At 44.1% G+C, this 22,182-nt stretch overlaps 1 protein-coding gene across 1 annotated transcript in view; it reads left to right on the top strand.

Moving 5' to 3' along the window:
- The first annotated feature begins 2,571 nt into the window (after positions 1 to 2,571).
- The window catches only part of LOC124613765 (pyrimidine-specific ribonucleoside hydrolase RihA-like), a 69,968-nt gene continuing 50,357 nt past the window's right edge, over positions 2,572 to 22,182 (top strand). Inside the window, exons 1-2 of the mRNA XM_047142482.1 lie at positions 2,572 to 2,835; positions 10,950 to 11,124. Of these exons, the coding sequence (XP_046998438.1) occupies positions 2,572 to 2,835; positions 10,950 to 11,124 (439 nt within the window). The remainder of the gene's footprint in view (positions 2,836 to 10,949; positions 11,125 to 22,182) is intronic.

Raw genomic sequence — 22,182 nt, 5'->3', positions numbered from 1 at the left:
GTTTGATAATGGAGGAAGTTTGTGCTTCATATAGCGTCTATAAATTTCTAGACATCAAGGCTGTAGGAAACTTGATGTAACATCACATAACTTCAACTTTTTTGTATTAATTTCCTTTCTCATTTTTTATGGTCATAAAATGTTAGTTTACTTGAAGCTGTCAAGTACTTTTCCTGTAAATAATCAGCTTTGGTTGACAGCTCTAAGTAGAGAACAGAGTTAACTAATTACATAAACCATCAAACTTCATAATTATTAAGTCAGAAATGACTATCTTTCAATGACAGTGTAATCAAAGTTTAGCGGTATTGGAGAATAACATTTTCAGTCAAGATATTTAATATTTGCATGTATATGAAGTTCATTCATTTCAGATGCAGGTTTCTGAAATATTTATTGTTCATGAAATAAAATATCCACACAATATTTTTCTCTAGTAAATCTTCTCAGGTCAATGTTTATTGTCTGCAAGATAATTCCTCTATGAGTATGACTGCATAAAACACCAATATACTCTGTGTGAAATGGACATCTTCCATTAACCAATGTTTTCATTGCATCAATTACAGGTCCAATTAGGAAGATTTTGATTTCAATATTTTTTAATTACTAAAAAGCACAATGAGGTTCTTGATAATGCAGATCCCACCTTCTCACTTCTGCTGGCTGTAGGTTCAAACATGGCAGTGACCTGCACAGCTAAGTACCATTTTCACATAAAACTACAATGCCACATTGTCGCAACTCCAAATGAAACAGAAAATAAAATTGTGTGTTCATTTGGAAATAAATGTAACATAAACACATTGAAATAATATTTTATAAGTATTTACTTGATGTAACTCACATGGGGAAGACATCAGTGTTGCTATCAATAATTGTAACAGCACAAAATGTAGAGGATAAAAATTGTTGCATGTGGAAATTCATCTTAAGGCTTCACTACTGTAAGCAAGTTAAACTGGATGTAGGTTACAGCAGTCATTGAGAGACAAAACGGCTTGCACAGGAGACCCCAGCCACAGACTAACATAAACAGTCACTACAGACACTGCTGTGAAAGTTATTATTGTTTGACTGTTGGAACAACACTAGCATTCTCGCGGTGAGAAAGCCAGCTGTAAGCTTGATGTTTGTCTTTACTTATATGTGTACTTAATTAAAGATATAATCACTATATTTTTGCATTCCAGTCATCAGTAAATTATCAAGAGATTCAAATTGATTGTTACATAAGCTACAGCTTATTCATGAAGAGATACTTTTGAATATGTGTACAGTAGCATCTAACTCAGCTGAATGCAATGTAATATAAACACAGCATTTTATGAAACTTCCTGGCAGATTAAAACTGTGTGCCCGACCGAGACTCGAACTCGGAACCTTTGCCTTTCGCGGGCAAGTGCTCTACCAACTGAGCTACCGAAGCTTCGGTAGCTCAGTTGGTAGAGCACTTGCCCGCAAAAGGCAAAGGTTCCGAGTTCGAGTCTCGGTCGGGCTCACAGTTTTAATCTGCCAGGAAGTTTCATATCAGGGCACACTCCGCTGCAGAGTGAAAATCTCATTCTGGACAGCATTTTATGCTTGACAACTGTACATTTCTTCTGCTGGCTGTTCTTAGTATGATAGCCACCTTTTTTGATGTGGAACTTTTTTGTTTGGAGTCTAATGATGCACACTTTTTTGCACTTTCTTACACTTCACTCTACTTTCTAATATACAAATATTTTTGTAAATGTAATTATTCTTTCTCTTCAAAAGATGGCTGTGTTGAAGTTCTTACTGTTTGCGCCTTAGAGGTAGCAAGAAATGGTTTCTTCTGTGTTGGGAAACTGTATTATCGCTTTTGACATTTAATTATCGTGTGTGTGTGGCTTTTTTTTTTCAGCTGCAGTTATGGTTGCTTATTTGGTACATTAAATAACATAAGTATTGCATTCCATACAATTTTCCTACATGTCACATTCATTGATTTCGCTGTTAATGTAGTCAGCAAAACTTTACGTTGTTGGGTAGATATACAATGTCTTTCTGCAAAGATTAAGATAATCTTATATTTACTAGTCAGTTTTTGTTCTTAAAGGGGAAAAAAACATTCTTCAGTAAATATTTGTATGTTACAAATGCATTATAATTAAACTGTTCTGTAATGTAGTGTGTCATAACTCACAGGGTCCTCAGGAAACTAAAGAGGGACAAATGCTGTGTAATTTTTTAGCAACTGCCAATTTTTATTATACTTCATATGTTACTTTTTGTAAAAACTATGTTCCAAATCAATGTAAATGATACTATTTGCACTTACCTGATATCATATTCAGAAGTGTAGCTTACTGTCCGTTTGGAGCACTGCTGTCTCAGTGTATAACAAAAATGAACAGGAGTGTTGTGACTGCATGCATCAGACTTGGTCTAACATAGACAGCTGAATCAAACCAGTCTCCAAACTGAAGACCACAACAGCAACAACACCACCACCTTATGGTTATGACCGAATGTTGAAACACAACCCATGACTTGTAATTGATTATACAATGAAGAATTTCATCGCATTACATTGTGTTGTTTGCAATGGCCAGTAAAAATGCCATTCTGAAAACTGAGATGTGTGCTTGCACTCTTGTCAGGCTGGTGCGGCAGCTGCACCAGACAGATGGGCCAGTGCAGCTGGTGGTGGACACGGATGCCGGTGCTGACGATGCGGTGGCACTGCTGATAGCACTGGGCACACCAGGTGTCTCTGTGGAAGCCATTACCTGTGCCAATGGCAACACAATGCTTGACAACGTGGTCGCCAACGTCCTCAAGACGTTGGACACCGCGGGCAGGCTCGATGTAAGTACACTTAGGCCAGTTCCTACAGCCCATCTTCCCAGCATACAGCAGAACTCTTGCTCAATGCAACCTGTCTTTGCTGCACAGGCAGGAAGTCCCACATTTGGTAGCAGAACTGCTGCCTGTCTGACTGTTCTCAATGTGGACCTTTTCATTTCCATAAAGTTTCTCACTCAGGGAGCAGTTGTAGTTGCTGCAAGTGTTGTAAATGTGAACAAATTCAAAATACAGAAAACAAAAGAATTGTTTCTACACAATATCTACTTCTGTCAATGACACCATGTTTGCACTTACTTTTTTTGGTTTCCAGTTCTCCAAGTAGTTTGATTAGGGCCATCACAACATCCTCTGCTATGCCAGCCTTTTCATCACAGAGTAGCACTTAAACATGATGTTTGCAATTACTCATTGGATGTATTCCAATCTATGTCTACCCCTTCAGTTTTCACCCTCTACAGGTAACCCTAGTATCATGGAAGTTGTTCCCTGATGCCGTAACACATGTTTTATCACCCTGTACCTTCTTCTAGACGCACATTCCTTTCTTCACCAGCAACACAGAGAAGCATCACATTTCTTATCAGTTCCCCAAATTGTCAACATCTTTCTACAGCTCTATGGCCTAAATACTGCAATTCTCTTCTTTTCCAATTTCCCCACCTTCCTTGATCCACATTGATCCAATGCTGTGCTCAGGATAAATATTCTCAGGAATATTTTCAATATGTTCATGCCAGTGTTTTATACTAGTTGATTACTTTTATCTGGGAATGCGGGAATGCTTTCTTTGCATGTGCTACTCTGCTTTTTATGTCCTCCTTGATTTTTCATTTGCTTCCAGGCAAGAGAATTCCTTTATTTCATATACTTTGTGGTCTCCAATTTTAAGTTTATCAGCAATTTCATTTCTGCTACTCCTCATTACTCTTGTCTTTCTTCAGGTTACTATTACACTGTATTCTCTGCTCAGCAGACAGTTCATTCCATTCAGTATGTCACATAATTCTTCCTCACTTTCACTCACTCAGTATGTCAGGTAATTCTTTCTCACTTTCACCTAGGACATAAATGTGAACAGAGAATCTTATTCATTGATATTGTTTTACCCTGAATTTTAGACCCATTCCTAACCTATGTCTTATTTCCATCATTACTTCTTTGACGTATAAATTGAACTGTAGGAAGAAGGACTGCATGCCTCTCTTATATACTCTTTGATCGGGGCACTTCATTCTTGGTCTTCCATTCTAATTCTTCCGTCTTGATTCTGGTATATTACATGGCTTTCCCTACGGTTTACTCCCAATTTTCTCAGAATTTCGAACATCTTGTGCATTTTACGTGGTCAAACACTTGTGATATGTTGACAAATCCTATGAATGTCTCTTGATTTTTCTTAAATCTTGCTTCCATTATCACACACAGTGTCAGAACCGCAGCTCTAGTGCTAAACTGATCATCAGCCAGGAGCTCCGCAGTTTTCTTTTCTATTCTCCCATATAGTATTCTTGTCAGTAACTCGGTTGCATGAGACATTAAACTGGTTGTGCTCTAATATTCACACTTACCTGCCCCTATTATCTTTGGGATTTTGTAGATAACATTCTATCTGTCAGTATGTCATCAGGCTAATATATTCTACATGTCAACTTGAAAATTCACTTGATAGCTGTTTTTTTCAGTGATCTTAGAAATTCAGAATCAGTGTTATCTTTGCTTTCCTCCTGATTGGATCACAAGTCTTCCAAAGCTCTCTTAAACCCATACTCTAATATTGGTTCCCTTATGTCTTGTCTTACATTTCGACTCCCACTTTTTCTTCTATCGTTTCATCAGAAAGCTCCTCCACCTTGTGGAAGCCTTTGATGTATTTTTTCTCTTGACTGTGTTTAACAGTGGAATTCCTCTTGCATTTTTAATGTTGACACCCTTGCCTTTAATTTCATTGAAGGCTGTTATGACTTTTCTATATACTGAATTTCTCCTTCCAACAATCATTTTTCTTTGGTTTCTTTACATTTTTCCTGGAACCACCTGTTCAGCTGCTGTGATTGTACTTTTTAAAGACATCCTTTCTCTTCATATGAACTGTTTACTGTGGTCTGACAGCATTTACAGCCTCAGAAAATTTCAAACATACATCATCATTCCTCAGTACTTCAGCATTCCACTTTTTTCCATGTTGATTTCTCCAGATGATTCTCTTTAAAATTCAACCTACTCTTCATCCTTGCTAAATTGCAGTCTGAGTCTGTGTCTGTTAGTTGGTATGCCTTACAATCCATTATCTGATTTTGGAATCTCTTCATTACCATTGTGTAATACAGTTGGTATCTCCTTATGTTTCCAGGCCTTTTTCAAGCATTCCTGATCCTCTTCTGATTTTTGAAGAGTTATTCCATATAACTGACTGAAGTTACTGCAGAATTCTACTAGACTTTCTCCTCTCTCATTTCTACTACCAAGCCCATATTCTTCTGTAACTGTGTCTTCAGTTCCTTTTCCTATGACACTGCTCCAATCTCCCATGATAATTAGATATCATGCTACGTTACCTGTTCATTCCATTCATATTTTCTCTATCTCTTCTTCTGCTGCTTTTGGGATCAGCATGTACACCTCAAATAAGACTCCCAGGCTGGTCGCAAACCTGGTCAATGTTTATTGTATTTATGGTAGTTGCCATTATAATAGTGTTCACTCAGTTCCAAACAGCAATCATTTTCTTGCATGGATATGTGTGTTCCATGTTCATTTCAACACAATACATTTCTCATAATGCTGAGGGGTCAGGTTAATTTATATTTTTTAGCAAGAATTGGTTAGGTTTTGGTGATGATGTCTACCAAGAGTATAATGCCTAACTAGAGTCTCATACCAAATTTAGTGTTCATAGCTTTTACTCCAGGGTCAATCTCAATCTCAACCAAATGTCAATAAAACACTTACAATTTCCAAATTATTACCCAAAAGAGCACAAAACTCAGACTCCTGGCATGTCTAGTCATCCAGAATACAACAGCTCTATCAAACTGATAGATTAGTATACAGTAAAGTTTAAATAATTGGAAAAATATTTTAAGTGGTCCTGCAAGGTGGGCAATGGCTTACTGATTGGCTGTGGCTGTAGAACACTCCTGTACTAATGGTCAAATAGGCATCGTATCCTCACAGGTAGACATTCAGCACTTAGTGACTGATATGGATCAAATGAAAAATCTTTGCTCTGAAAGACAACCAGGTTGAAGATATAAAGAAGGCACAGGGAGACACTCTGAGGCTACCACAAGATCAAGGAAAGAGCAAAACTGCATGTAGGTTCATTGTTGGCTTACTTATATTTACTTTTATATTTATCTTATATTCTATATTTATGCAGAAGAAAACCAACACACACACACACACACACACACACACACACACACACAACTCTTCATCAGAAGTCAGCACTCCTTCATTGGTACCAAGGGCACAGTCACATTGTCCCAACCACCATCAACCATTTGACATCCACTGCTCAATAAAGTCTTCCTTCAGACATCTTCAGGCATTGCAGTCTTCAGTTTGTTGCTTCTACCAAGTTTTCTAATGTCACCTACCAGCTTCTGCAGTAATCCATCTGCTCATCTTATACTGGTGCCACTGTCATGATTAGCTCAACATTTTGTGAGCTGCCAACATGACCCACTGCCATTCAATACACCCATAGCATGGGGCTGACCGTAAGGTGGTGGCACGATCAAACACCAGAAGACCACACCGTCATCAGTCCTGCACGTTCCGATGATGACCAATGCCACCTTGAGACACTGAAAAAATTATGTTCATACAGGTATAACCCCAGAGCAGAGCAGTCTCTCTCTCATTTCACTATTTTATTTCCGCATAGTAACTTGACTCTGCTCCCTGGACGCATTGTGATTTGTACTGTGGACATGGCCAGGCTTCGTACTCTAGACCTGTATGGAATAATGTAACTGTATTTGCATTAAAACGTTTAGGATTTCTTGCAGGTTCTTATTTGTGTGGTTAATTACAAAATGAGCAGTGACAGGAGCAACTGGACCTTTCACACGTTTCTTGCTGATTTGATGATGGCGATCAGTGCATTCCTGGAAGTTGTGCGTCAACATTTGCTGCAGCAGCAGCAGCAGCTGGGAAGTCAGCAGCATTTGGAACTGCAACAGTAGGAACATATGGCATTGTTGGTCAGAGTACTAGCAAAGTCACACCAACTGCCAGCTCAAATTGGTGATCCCTGATGTCTCAGAATGTGTCCTATCAACTGATCCCTGATCTGTGCCACAAACTTCTTTTTTGTGTTCAGTACCTCCTCATTGGTTACATGATCTATCCATCTAACCTTCAGCATTCTTCCATAGCACCACATTTCAAAACCTTTTATTCTCTTCTTGTCTGAACTGTTTATCATCCACATTTCACTTCCATACAAAGATACATTCCAGACAAATACCTTCAGAAGCAACTTCCTAACACATAAATCTATATCCTGTATTAACAAATTTCTCTTATTCAGAAACGCATTTCTTGCCTTTGTAAATCTACATTTTATGTCCTCTCCACTTCTGCTGTTGTCAGTTATTTTGTTGCCCAAATAGCAAAACTCATCTACTACTTTTAGTGTGTCATTTCCTAATTAACTCCACTCAGTTTTTGGCCTCACTTCATTTTGGGTGGGTAAGCAGCTTGTCTTGGCTACTGATGCATTCCAGTTTTGGATAGCAGCTGTGCTGCACCATTGCAAACTCGGTTCAGAGCGGCTGATAGTCTTCACCTCAAAGATGCTCAAAGTGGCACAATAGAATTATTCTCAAAGCAAGAAGGAGGCCCTTCCTATTATTTATGCAATCAAAAAGTTTCATGTATTTTTGTATGGTGCACAGTTTCGTCTTGCCACAGACCAAAAGCCATTAGCCTGTCTTTTTGGCACCGCTGCCCACTAGGCAGACAAGATCGCCCAAGGAATGCAATGATGGGCCATGTTCCTCAGTTGCTACCTTAATGATATTCACATCCAGCTGACAGCTCAGCACACCAACATGGATGCTCTTTCACATCTTCCTATGGGTCCCAACCATGGCTTCAACTGGGAGGAAGTTCTTTGCTTTTATCTTTATGAGAAAGCTCAAAAGGCAGAGGATGGTTTTGCTATTATGGGCTCTCATACCTCTCATAAAAGCAGTCTGGATCCTATTTCACAACATGTGCAGAAACACATACATTAGGGGCGGCCTGAAGATTTCCGGCCTTAGTTTCGGACCCTGTCCATGATTATTTTGTGTTGTGCCACAAACTGAGTCATCGATGGGATCATCATGTTGACGACAAAACATGCCTCGCCACAGGTAGTCATTCTTGGTTCCCTCCAGTGAAAAGTCCATTGGCTCTTACACCACAGTCACTGGGTGACTTCATGGACAAAGAAGCTTTCTTGCCTCTATGTCTACTGGCTGTGTGTCAAATAGGAAAAGAAACACTTAATTGCTGTGAATCCCAAGTGTACAGGTCATCTGGCTGCCCCAAGGCAATGTTACTCACTGTGGCCAGCACCTAGACAGCCATAGAAACAGGTCTATCAGTATTTTGTGTGCCCCTTCTTGGATGCACTTTGGTTGCTTATCATTGATGCTTACTCCCATTCCCCATACATTGTCAACCACTGTTCTGTGATGATGGAGTCTACTGTGTATGCCCACTCCTGGATCTTCTCTATTGAAGGTCTTCCTCTTACCCTGATGACAGAAAACAGGCCACAATTCACCTCTTAGACCTTTTAGCATTTTTGTTCCAAGTCTGGTATCCAATGTTTCAGGTGCCCCTGTTTAACACACAGATCAGTGGGGAAGCATAACATCTTATTCAGGTCTTCAATATTAAGATGAAGTAGTACATCAGAGACACTCCAGCAGAAGCCATGCTTATGCATTTTCTAAGTTCTACAGGGCTACTTCTATTAATGAGAAGGGCCCAGCAGAGTTGCTGCAGGGGTGCCTGCCATGCATGGTTCTTCACCTCTTACTGCTGAACCCTCAGCCGCTTCGTACACTTCCGCTGCTGCACTACACACTAGGGTCCCCCACCAGGGCTTCCACTTTTGGCCACCATGAGCAATGGATTCTGGCAGTCTTCACAGTCAGCAGGATCAGAGAGGTGACAGGCCGGTGGTCCACCAATGCAACCTCCTGCTGTCAACATCTAACCCTCCTCACTTGCCTCCATCCATTCAGGTTCCCCCACCTGGTCTTGCACTTTTGGCTGCAGTGAGCATTCATACGAGTGAGCATACATAAGAGTGACAGGTTGTTGGGTCATTATCGCAACCAGTTATGCCCACAGGTGGTGGGTCGGACTCCAATGCCCCCACATGCGCCTTCCAATCCAACCACCTCTTGGAACCAGATTTTCTGTCCTATCCTCAGCCTCATGGAGCAGCTCCACTTTCCTTGGTTCTGCCGTTCTCCTGCACTGTACTCCCTCTGGTCCTCAGCCCCCTCATCTGCTGTCTATACCAGCCCCTTGCTGGATCATCAGCGGCTGGTATTGAACAAGGTTCTAGCATGGGCAGAGCTGCCAGGTGGACTGCAGGAGCCACCCCAGCATGTTCCCACTCCTGCCCCTGAGAAGCCGGACATTCACATGGCTCCCATCTGTGACAGCATTAGTGCTCCTGATGGCTGACATCATGCTGCAGGGCATCTGACCACAGCAGGATCACCACTAGGGTCACTTCCAGCCCTACCCTCCAGTTACTGCTAACAGGGCACTTCTGTCAGGGCCAAGGTTGGTGGTCTTGGTCTTTGAGGCCAAGAAGGCCACGGATGTTGCCTTCTTCTGTACCATGAGATAGGCCCCATTGTGGGGTAGCGAGGCCAGTGTCACACTGACTCACCTTCACTAACCCCCTTACCGCCCTCAAAGGGAGAGGACTGTGGCAACACGCTGTGTTACCACTCATCTTGTACCAGCGCCACTGCTGTGGCTACAACATTTCTTGAGGTGCTGAGACAAGCCACCACTATTCAACTTGCTCGTACCAGCACCAGACAGCATGACACCACCCACAAGGCAGCAGCACGATAAAAAATCAAAATACCACACTGCCTCAAGTTCTATACGTGCCACTGATGGCCAATGCCACCTCAAGATACTGATCAACAAACTAATTTCATGTAATTCTGGAGTAGAGCAGTCTCTCTCTCATTTCACAATTATATTTCCTTGTAGCAGCTTCACTTTGCTTTTGGGTCATATTGTGATTTGCATTGTGGAATAGGTCTGGCTTTGTACTTTGGACTTTTTTATGTGGGTAATTATAGCACCTACCATTGCCTCAACCATTTATCATGTCTTAGAATCCCATGAATAACTTTCTTCATTCATGTAAAACCCATACATCAGATGCATGTTCCACAACCTCCATTCCATTCTCATTGTGGTCAATAATTACACCTTCCACTCCAGTTTTTCCCTGACATTTATTTCCCTGTCTCTTCTAATAATTCTCAATGTGTATCTGCTCATTTTTGAAAGATTTTCACTTTAAAAGTCCATATCTAATTGCCTTAAGTCAGAACTGGAAATGCACACTGATTATTAACTTTACAGTTCAGACATGAAAAAATCTCTTGGTGATTTTTACTCTTTGATCCTTTTCTTGCCATCCATTCAGTCGATTTCCTTGACTGTCATGAAAACACATTTCCATAACATGCTCCTATAGGGCTATAGTTAATGTGTACTATTTGGCTCATAGTGTGCATCATACATTATTTTATTCTTATTGCAATTGATGATCAAGCCTACTTCCAAATTTGTTCTATCATGTTGCACCACAATGATAAGACTATTAATGAAGAATGAACACATTGAGAATAAAACTGTGCATATTAAAAAAGATTCATCTGATTTCGCTAAATAGTTCATGCAATATTAATGTATTATTTGCCAATCACAATCACAGTCTATCTTTTCCTCTTCCCCGCCTCTTGTCTTCACTCTCCTGGCTGCTCCTCTTTCTTATGATCCATGTGATAGTGAAGAATTACAATACACAGCTACAAACAAGCAGTCCTCCGTCATGGTTACTGTTGCAGATTCCAGTGTATGCGGGTGCCTCACAGTCTATTCTGGAGACACCTGAGTCAGACAACTACTTCGGCGAGGATGGGTTCGGTGACATCGAGTACCCAAATGCACCAGACCCTGCTGAGTACTTGCAGAAGGAGCATGCTGTTGATGCTCTTGTTAGGATAGTCTCAGAGAATCCAGGTAAGCTTATCATCCTTGTTCACTCAAGAACTTGAGAAATAGGATGTTGCCTGTCACTAGCCTTTCTGTTCTGAACAAGACAGTCACAGGATTAATCATCAACCAGATGATAAGTGAAACAGTGGGGAAAATTATTCACACTCTTTTCCTTTTCCAGCTTAATTAATTTATTCAGCAGCCATTTGATGTCCCATTATTACAAATGATATGTGTTGCATGAGTATCTGGTGTTATTATGATTGTACAGTTTCATTTACTTGGAGTTATTTACTGCTTTATTTGAATGTGATATAGCAGAATATAATAGCTAAACAGATTTTTTCCCATTTTGCAGAATAACTCATTGAGGATATAAAATAGGAAAAGGCTAATCTGTTAATTATGAGTAATATGTTACAATATTCCAGTTTCAAAAAGGTGATATGTTTCAGAAACCTATTCATTACTTGATAGGTTCTAAGTATGCCATGAGGCACACTGAAACCTCTGAAACATGAAAGCAAAAGGTAAGTATGTGAATGCTGAATTAGGACTGCTTATTACAGTTGAAAGCATCTGACTGACTACAGATACATGTGTCATTGTCATCATAGGGAAGTTAATACAAGTAGGCAAACCCAAAATGATGGTTGACAAATGACACTTTATTGACTGAAACTGCACAAGCTAAAAGCACATATTTACAATTCAATAGCCAGACTCAGATGGCTGGAAGCAAAGAATGTATGGGTAAGCGTTGTAGGGTTGCCGAATCCAATGATGCACGCTACACCACATGTAATAAACACTATTTTTATTTCTCGTAAGCACACATATACAGTTGTCTACATTCTGAATTCTCGGTACACGTCCGTACGCTTTCGCGCGCGACCACAGACTGGGGCAAAGAGCTTGCCAAAAACAAAGATATTAACCGCGACTTGGTCGATAGTCGCCACATTAGCCCCCCCCCCCCCCCCCTAGAGTGTGGAGCACAACCATAAATATTGGGGCATACATGTAAAGGGAACACCCAGGGGGGAGGGAGAGGGTGTTTAATCAGAAACCATACCTTACATTACATTACATTAGTAATTGAAGTCTTCGAGCCAGCGAGGGGGGCGGATGGTCCTGCCTGACCGGGTGAATCCTCGTACAGCAGTTGAGGGATCTGGGGAGGGGATGGTGGTTGTGAGGGGCCAGGGTAGCGGATCTGAATGCCTGTGGCGGTACGTAGGACTTTGACCGTTGATGGGTCAGTACCAACAGGCAAGGGGACAGACTGGAGGAGATGAATGTGAGTTAAGTTGTCACTGGGGAAGCTGGCTTGTTCGTAGAAGATGTACACATTACCCGGCTGCATAACAAAAAACACATTAGAGCTGCAAATAAGATCTGTGTTGACATTCACTACCACTTCCTGATACGGGTTGACAGAATCTCCACACGAGTCGTCATCGGTGACATCACACGCTCTGAGGCTGGTCCCTGATACATCACTGAATCCTAACAGGGGAGAGGCGAGGGGCTGCCTGTAGGAGGGTAAGTCATCACACGCATCACTCTGCCTAGGAATGTCACACGCACCTGTAGCACTGTCACACGACTGGGAGTGGGGAACGTCACACGTGTGGGAATGGGCGTCGCTCATCCATGGACTGTCAGTAGATGCCTCATGCGAGGGGGTGCAGCAGGGGATGGGGTCTGACTGGGAGGGGTATCGGGCAGTTCTCCCAGAGTCCATGCAGGTTTGAGGTGGCAGACGGATACCGTTTGAGGCGTGCTGTTAATGAGCACTTCGAACGTGTTGGTACGCCGTGATATGACTCTGTGCGGGCCCGTATATGGAGGTCTGAGTGCCGGTCGGATGGTGTCATCACGCACCATGACGTGAGTGCATGACGCCAAGTCCTTATGCAGAAATACGGGAGGGGGCGTGTGTGGTCGAGGAGGCGGCACGCGGATGTTAGCAATTAGCTCCTTGACCTGCCCGACGAATGTCGAGTCGCAGATTTGATCTGGAGGAAGTGAAGGCTCAACTAACTCTGCTGGGAGTGTGAGGGGTTCTCCATACAGTACCTCTGCCAGGGATGCGCCAAGGTCCTCTTTGTACGCGGCCCGAACGCCTAACATTACCCATGGTAAGGCATCGGCCCACTCACCTCCGTGGCACATCAGGGAAGCTTTAAGCGTTCGGTGCCAGCGTTCCACAAGCCCATTGCTCTGGGGGTGGTATGCTGTAGTCCTAAATCGTTTCACCCCACACAGTTCACAAAGCTGTCGGAAAAGGGCAGACTCGAACTGGCGGCCCTGGTCGGTGGTGACAGAGACTGGGCAGCCGAAGCGCGAGATCCACATTAACAGCAGGGCTCGGGCCACTGCATCGGCTGTGATAGTAGTGAGAGGAATTACCTCTACCCAGCGGGTAAACCTGTCAATTGTGGACAGTATGTAACGGAAGGGGCCTGAGGGGGGTAAGGGCCCGACGATATCGATGTGTATGTGCTGGAATCTTCTTTTTGCCACATCGAACGTACCCATGGGGGGCTGTGCATGACGTCCTACTTTTGCGCGCTGACAAGCCACACATGCTCGTGCCCAACTGCGACACTGTTTTATCACCCCGGGCCAAACAAAACGTTCAGATACCAGACGTGCGGAGGCGCGAATGCCAGGGTGTGCCAAGTCGTGGATACTATTAAATATGTCCCGGCGGAGAGGTGCAGGAATCACCGGGCGTATGCGTCCTGTTGAAATGTCGCACCAGATGGGTGATGAAAACCCAGGAAGTGTCCGTAACTCTAGTTTGAGTCCTGTTTTGATATCGGAACGCAATGCTGCGAGTTCAGTATCCTCTGTCTGCAATTTAGGGAGCTCACTGAGGTCCAGTTGTGAAGATAAAACCGACACCCGAGACAGAAAATCAGCGACGACATTGTCTGCGCCTCTGACGTAACGTATGTCATTCATAAACTGACATATAAGGTCCATATGCCTAAAACATCTCGGGGATGAGTCCTTACCTGGGTTACGGAAAGCGTAAACCAATGGCTCGTGGTCGGTAAATACCACGAGATGGCGACCTTCGATATCGTCTTGGAAATATTTGATAGCAGCGTAAATAGCAAACAGTTCCCGGTCGAAGGTCGACCATTTACGTTGGGAAGCGGTCAGTTTGTGGGAGAAAAATCTGAGCGGCTGTACAACAGAACCCACGGATTGCTGAAGTACTGCCCCCACTGCTGTATCACTTGCGTCTGTAGTAAGCGAGATGGGAGCATCAGGAATGGGGTGAGCAAGCGTAACAGCTGTCTGTAAGGCTGACTTTAGATTATCAAATGCGCGACGCATATCTGGAGTCCACGTGACCGCCCGAGACCCTGATGTGTTTTTTCCTGCGAGGGCATCCGTCAGTGGGGCTAGTATGTCGGCGGCGCGGGGAATATGTTTACGGTAGTAATTTACCGTTCCAAGGAAGCGGCGGAGGCCCGTACTAATGGCACCGTACTAATGGCCTCCACCCGTTCAGTTAGGGGGCGGATGCCGTCGCCCGAAACTCTGTGGCCCAGAAAAGTGACACTGGTGCGGCGGAGTTGTGACTTAGTATTGTTTACTGCGATACCGTTTGCTTTTAATAGTTGGAGCACTGTATTTAAATGTTGTTCATGTTCCTCGAGGGAGGAAGAAAAAATTAACAAGTCGTCCAGGTACGCATATGCAAAGTCCAGTTTTCCAACCAGCGAGTCGATGAACCGTTGCCACGTCTGTGCAGCATTTTTAAGGCCGAATGGATTAAACAAATACTCGAACAACCCGAACCGGGTGATGATAGCGGTCTTTTCAACGTCCTCAGGTGCCATTGGCAGTTGGTGGTACGCCTTATGACAATCGACTACACTGAAAATTTGTGCCCCATGCAGCTGGGAAGCAAAGTCTTGAATATTTGGGATGGGATAATTATCTAAAATTGTTCTGGCGTTAAGCGCCCGATAGTCACCGCAGAGGCGGAAAGTGTCATCTTTCTTAGGCACCAAATGAATGGGTGACGACCAACAACTAGAAGAAGGGCGGATAGTCTTATTATCTAAAAGTTCCTGAACAATAGCTTTGGCGTGTTTAAGTTTTTCCGGATTTAAACGTCTAGCCTTTGCACGTACCGGTGGGCCTTCTGTGGTATTTATTCTGTGGACAGTACCGTTATTGATCGCGAACACCGATGGGGATGCTGGACCAGCACCCGTTGCACTGTGACTAACCTGTAATGCACACGTGTGTGTGTCCAAGGCCGGCAGTTCAGCAGCAGTGGCGGTGATCCACTGGTAGTCCTTGTCGAAGAGCTCGGTGGGGTACCTGGTAGCGTCGCGGGTACAGCTTCCGTCCGGCAGTAGAAATGTCACGCGGCGTCGGCTGCAGGTGCGAGGAAGTGGTGCGGGGGTTGGGGGCGTGGCCGTGTGCGACAGCTGGGCGGTCTGCTTACGCGCGTCCGTGAGCTTGGCTTGCATGGCGGCGATGCGTAAGCGGAGGGCCCCATTGCTGTCCCGAAGTTCGTCGTTGTGTGATCTAAGAGAAAGCACTGCAACAGCAGTTTCCGCTAGCTCACACAGCAGAATGGCGCTTTCGGATGAGAGGGGTAAGATATCTGAACCGGTGGTACGGTCTCCCGAGTTAAAGGTTAGTGTACCTCGTTGTAGGTCGGGTGACAGTGCGTGGGCTAAGAGAAAATCTACCCCAAGCACGGGTTCATCCACATCCGCGATAACGAAAGTCCACTGTAAGGGCGTATTAATGTCCTGCAGTTTAAGGCTTAAATTCGTTATTCCATGAGAGCGGATCAGGGAATTATTGGCGGCTCGAAGCGGGGGGCAAGGCTGAAGCTCGAATTTAATACCTGCGGACAAAGGTATCACACTAACCTCGGCCCCCGTGTTGACTAGAAATGAAAGGCAAGACACTGCATCTTTCACGTACAAGCGTCCTGGCACGTGAGGAGAAGAAGTATTTAGTGATAGGCGTCTGTGCGGTTCAACGCGGCCTGTAGCGCCTGAATTGAGTCGCGTTATTAGTTTGGGAACGCGCATGGAGAACGACAGTTCTTAGCCGCGTCGCCAAAGCGGGAGTGGAAATAACACCAAGTGGGGCGGCACGTGGCATCGCCCGTCGTGCTGGTTGAGGTCGAAGCGGCAGTGGAGGGAGACTTGTTTGTAGTTCCCTCCGATGGCGACGCTGCAGTAGTGCTGGTAGGAGAGGAGTTACTGCGGCGGTTGCCATGCGTGGAGCGAGTCGTGCGCACTCTGTACTGCAGGATGGGAACTGCCGCGCAGGTGTGCCAATCCCTGAGGCCTGAGGGCACCCTGGGGGGGCATGCGGGGGGGGGCAGAATGTTGTAAACCTGGTCTGCGATCTTCAGTTTGGCATCTAGTGGGGCCGAAGTTACATGTAGAAGGTGAAGTTGAACTTGCGGGGGAAGTTTCAGCAGCCAGATGGTCCAAAAGGTAATGTCCGGCATGTGATGCGTGTCAATCATAGCGCGGAGATGACGCCAGAGTTGCGACGGGGACCTGGATCCCAGCGATTCCTGACTGATGAGGCGGATAGCTTCCTCTGTCGATGTGGATAGTCGCTCGAGGATGGTGCGTCGGGCGAACGCATATTTGTCCGTAGCGGGGGGCGAAGCCACAATGTCGCAGATTGGATCCAGTTCGTCATGGAGGTGACACAGTAAGCATAGGAACTTCGAATTGTCGTCGGCGACGCCGTGTAGCTGCAGGACGTGGTCGACCAAGGTAAACCATGTGAGTGGGTGATCCTTGCGAAGGGGTGGTAGCTTCGGCCAACGGGTGGGAAAGTCTTGACATAAATGTTTATCAGAAACTGTCTCTCCCTGTCCATAGTTCTGCAACGTAATTGTCTCGGGTGCAGTAGCGGTGCACCAGCTTCCGCCACTGTCAGTGGCACGCGGCACGGTAGGCGCGGCTGGCTCGACCTTGGTCGAGAAATCAACGAATCGAGCGGTCGACGGAGTAACGCCGACGGGCGTAGAATGGACCGGCGCGGTAGAATCGACCGTAGTCGACCGATGTGCGGCGAACGACGGAATACAGTTTCCGGGCCCCTCCCCTACAGGTGCATTAAAATAGTTAAAATCACCTAATGTTTGTGGAACACACGCGGCAGGAACGGCGTGTGCCGTCGGAAACACTCGTAAAGCGGACGCTGGTGGTGTAGGGGGGGTTGGTGCAAAATCCGGAGTTCCGGCAGAAATATGAACTCTCCTGTCTTGAGCGTCCGGCTCGATTTGTACAGTCACTGATTCGGGTGGAAAATTCACACTTGCACTTGGGAAACCTGTAAACATAGTCACTGGGGTTTGAGCACATTGTGTCGGCTGTTGAGCACTCGGAACATGTGGCTGTGGAATTGTATAAACACTGTCCTGTTGAGTACAGCTAATCGATGTGTTCGGAAACTGCGTAGAGCTATTGCGGACGCCCGGTGGATAATTGTAAAACCATGCCGAAGCGTCTGTTGGAACACTTAGTTGGCACGTGGTCGGTGTAGCAGGCGGCAAGCGCTCCATTGTGTACTGTTCGACGGTATAAGATTTCGTTGTAGCACTCGCGAACAAAATTCGGGGTCACCAGTATGGGTAAGCGTTGTAGGGTTGCCGAATCCAATGATGCACGCTACACCACATGTAATAAACACTATTTTTATTTCTCGTAAGCACACATATACAGTTGTTTACATTCTGAATTCTCGGTACACGTCCGTACGCTTTCGCGCGCGACCACAGACTGGGGCAAAGAGCTTGCCAAAAACAAAGATATTAACCGCGACTTGGTCGATAGTCGCCACAAATGTCTGTGTTAATCTGCCTTAGGTGGACATCAGAGAGTTTACTTTGTCAGAGGTTGTGCATTTGTAACATTTTTGACTGTTTTGATCCTGCAGTCCCCATAGTGTGACACCCCTCTCTCCCCCTCCCCCCATGGAGTACAGTTGATTGGGGGGGGGGGGGGGGTAAGCATGTTGAGTCCAGAATGTAATCCTATAAGTGCCAGTGCATGGGGGAGCAACACAGGAGCACTATTCATCAACCGGATGCATGGGTATGGGCACAGCTGGAGGCAACAATGTTTGTTGTTTAATGGTTTAATGCAGGGTGCTGAAAAGGGTTGACGTTCCCCTGGCATGTCCACCACAGTGTCTGGAGTATGTGTGAATGGATCATCATGAGTATTCAGGATGGTTTCAAATGATGAATGGAGGCTACTGTTGGCTTGTCATGCAGTAAAGTGACAAATGTATTGTCTCCCTGTTGGAGAACTTTGAGTGGTCCTGAATATGGGAGTTGCAGTGTTGATCTTATGGTGTTGTCTCTTAACCTTAGGTAGTCACAACATGTGAAGGTATTATGCACAAAAACTTTTGGTACAGCATGTGGTATTGTCTGTAGTGTGCAGATCTGTGAAATGTGTTTACATGCTCTGCTGACTAGTTCCAGTAAGTACAACACGTTTGATGGTTCAACAGGTTTAACAAATTCTGCTGGGAGATGTAAAGCTTCACTGTACAAGACTTCCACTAGTCATGCCTGCAAGTCCTCTTCGAAGGAAGTGCATATGCCCAACACCACAAAAGGAAGTGCATCACACCATTGTCCACCATGGCACATTAAAGCTGCCTTATGAATCCAATGTCACCATTTCACCAACCCATTCCTTTGGAGGATGGTAGGCAGTGGAGCAAAAGCATCTGATGCCACAAAGCCTGCAGAGTTACGTGAACAACACTGACCCAAATTGACAACTCTGACCAGTGATAATCACACCCAGGCAATAAAATCTAGATATCCACAACTGAATGAATGTTTTAGCTGTTAATTCTGTGGTGATTTCTGCCAATGGTGCTGCCTCCACTCACTGTCTCACACAATCAACCACTGAGAGAATATGTCTACAATCATCTTACTCCACAAGGAGCACAATCAAATAATAGTGAACATGACACACTTCACATACTTCTGTCTTGTGTCCACTTTTTTCGTTACTTCTGGCCTCATGAAACAGATTATTACCAATTTCGTTGAGGGCCATATCCTGTCTTAGGTGAAACAACTGGTGCAACTGGTGCAAGTGATTGAAGATGTGTTTCCACATAGTAAAAGGAACCAATGGATGAGCCCTGCCCTGCAAAATGATGCAGCCAATCTGATTCTCCAATCCGGTGAGCAAATGATGTTCACGCTTAAGGCTGGTGTTCACACTGTGCGAAAGCTCTTGGATTTGTGGGTATCATTCCTGTGCCACTGCAATCTCCTCATAACCTATGTTCTTGTACAATGCATTGATTCATGACAGTCAGCCACAACATTTTTGTCTCCTCTGATATGCTGTCTGTCAGTTGTGAATTGATCGATGTAGTCAAGATTTTGAAATCATCTTGGTGAAAAGACACTGCCTGAATTTCTTATTGCTTCTGCTGGCAGGCAATGATCTGTATGGGAGCTGCGAGTTGTCTTAATTTATTACTACTTTGTGCTGTTCTAGCCTATTAAAAACCATGTGGAGGAGATCCTCTTGTTCATCTGGGGAAGATGAGAAAACTAGGATGTCATCTAGGTAAACAAATTGGAGTAATAACTTGTCAATGAAGCGCTGCTAGGTCTGTAAAACATTTTCTAACATGTACAGCATAAACAGAAAGGGATGACAGCCATTTTTAGCACATCTTTGCTCAGCACAGGAATCTGCAAATATTCTTTCTTGCAGTTAAGCTGAAAATTGTGGCACCTGCCAATGCATGGGAAAAGTCTTGGATATTCAAGATTGGATATCTTTTGGGTATTGGCTATGCATTCAGAAGCTGACAGGCCAACAAAGTATGTATAAACCACCATGTTTTTGGTATTAAATTTATGGGCAAGGCACATGAACTGTCCAATGACTACACTATTTTTGCACTATTTCCACATGCAGTAACTCATCTGTCAGTTTTTAGCCACATGCAGTCTATGTGGCACTAGGTGCTGCAGTTTAAAATGCACCAGCCATCCTGGTGTAGCGTGTATACAATGCACAGAACTGTGTTTGACTCCCCACTGTGGACCCTGTCCATGTTGCGATTGTTTGATATGAGCATTACGTAATGGGGAGACTTGTACACTTTGAATACATACTGACTGACTTGAATTCTTCTTCTGCTGTCTGTATTTAAGTTTTAAGTGCTGCATTTTCTTCCAATAGTTGAATTCTTTCACAGTTGACTGTTTGGTATCTTGCAGTCATATCCAGCAGTATGAGATTCGGTTTTCCCGCAGGAGGAGAAGCCTGTAGATTCAGTGTGTGAAGTTCTTCTTAGGAACTGGCATATCCGTTTACAATTTCACATGAAGTGGTTTGCCTAAGTACTTTTGTCACCGAGTCCAGCACAAGGCGAAAATAGTCAAGGAAATCTGCACCTAAGATTGATTCAGCCACATCTGCTATTATGAACAGCCATGTACACTTTGTTGCCAGTCAAAAATCTACTATTAATTTAACAGTTCTGAACCGTCGTACTGATATTTCGTTAGCTGCTCTCAGTTGTGTATGTGAAGATACTGCTGTCAATGGTGGAGATCTGCCTGGGATGACACTGCTGATCCTGTATCTGCCAATAACTTTTTCTTTGACATGTGAACAAATACGTGGAGTTGGGCATCGTCTGTAGGAATAGGCAAACTGATGTGGCATTTATCCTCATTGTTTAGGCATCTTCATTTTGTTGGGTGGTCCAGTGCTTCTACTGTGGACCACTGTCAGAGTTTGAGAACTCGCAAGGACTTGAACAGTTGCGTGCTCTCCTGCTGAATCATGTATGAAACCAGCAAAAACAAGGCCATGCCCCCACGTCAACTGTCACTCTGTTGTTGTTTACAGTAGGAATGGGGATGAGTTGCATGCATCTGCATTTTGCATCCTGCACTCGGTTGCTGTCAGTGGTGCTTGTGCTTGGTCGGTGTCCAGTGTCATTGTGCGTTCATGGCTACTGTGCGGGGATGGATTGTTTTGAAGTCCAAGGCATTGCCGTGTCTTGAAATTGCTTTTTGTTGTCTGTGTAGGACAGCTTTATGACTGTCTGCCAAATTTAGCTTAATATCAATTGAGACCCATTCCCTCAATATTAGCATTGACTGTAGTGAGGGAGGTAATCTTAATATCCAAACAGACCACAGCACAACATCTGGGATATTGCTACAGTCAACTACCGCTTGCAGATGTCCCCAAAATTGCAAATGTGTTTTTGTGTCAATCCTCTTTTCATACAAAACTTCACTTAGCTGTTTTTCCAGTGTTTTAACGAAGCACTGTAGAAGTGCACCTTTAGCTGCGTTGTATCTGCTGGTAATGTATGGTACACTTTTGACGTCACTCACCACATACATGTACTCAGAGATGTTGCTCAATAATGCTGCAAATTTTGATGTGTCATCTATAATGCCATGGCTCTGTAGGATTTCTTCAGCAATATGGAACCACATGGCTGCCTAGTTGGGTTGGAGAACTAATAGTAGATGAGTTTTGTAACTTTTGCTATTTTGGCATCAAAATAACTGGTAATGGCAAAAGTAGAGAGGATATAAAATGTATAATGCAATGATGAGGAAAGCATTTCTGTAGAACAGAGATTAGTCAATATTGAATGTATATTTCAGTATTAGGATGTCTGTTCTGAAGGAATCTGTGTGGAGTTTAGGCTTGTTTGGAAGTGAGATGTAGACAGTAAACAGTTCAGGCAAGAAGAGAATAGAAGGTTTTGAAGTGTGATATAACAGAAGAATGCTGAAGATCATGTTTGCCAGTTATATCATGTTTGCCAATGAGGAGATACTGAATAAACTTGGGAAGAAAAGAGATTTGTGGCATAACTTGACAAAACAGGGATCGGTTGGTTGGACACATTCTGAGGTATCAAGGGATCACCAGCTTAGTACTGAAGGAAGTGTGGGGGTAAATACTGTAGGAAGAGACAAAGATATGATTATAGTAAGCTCATTCAAAGGATGTAGGTCACAGTAGCTATTCAGAGATGAACAGG

Source organism: Schistocerca americana, chromosome 4, assembly GCF_021461395.2.
Source record: "Schistocerca americana isolate TAMUIC-IGC-003095 chromosome 4, iqSchAmer2.1, whole genome shotgun sequence".
In the NCBI taxonomy this organism is placed as follows: domain Eukaryota; kingdom Metazoa; phylum Arthropoda; class Insecta; order Orthoptera; family Acrididae; genus Schistocerca; species Schistocerca americana.
Note: the sequence above shows the minus strand (reverse complement) of the source record. Positions and strands in the feature narration are given on the sequence as shown.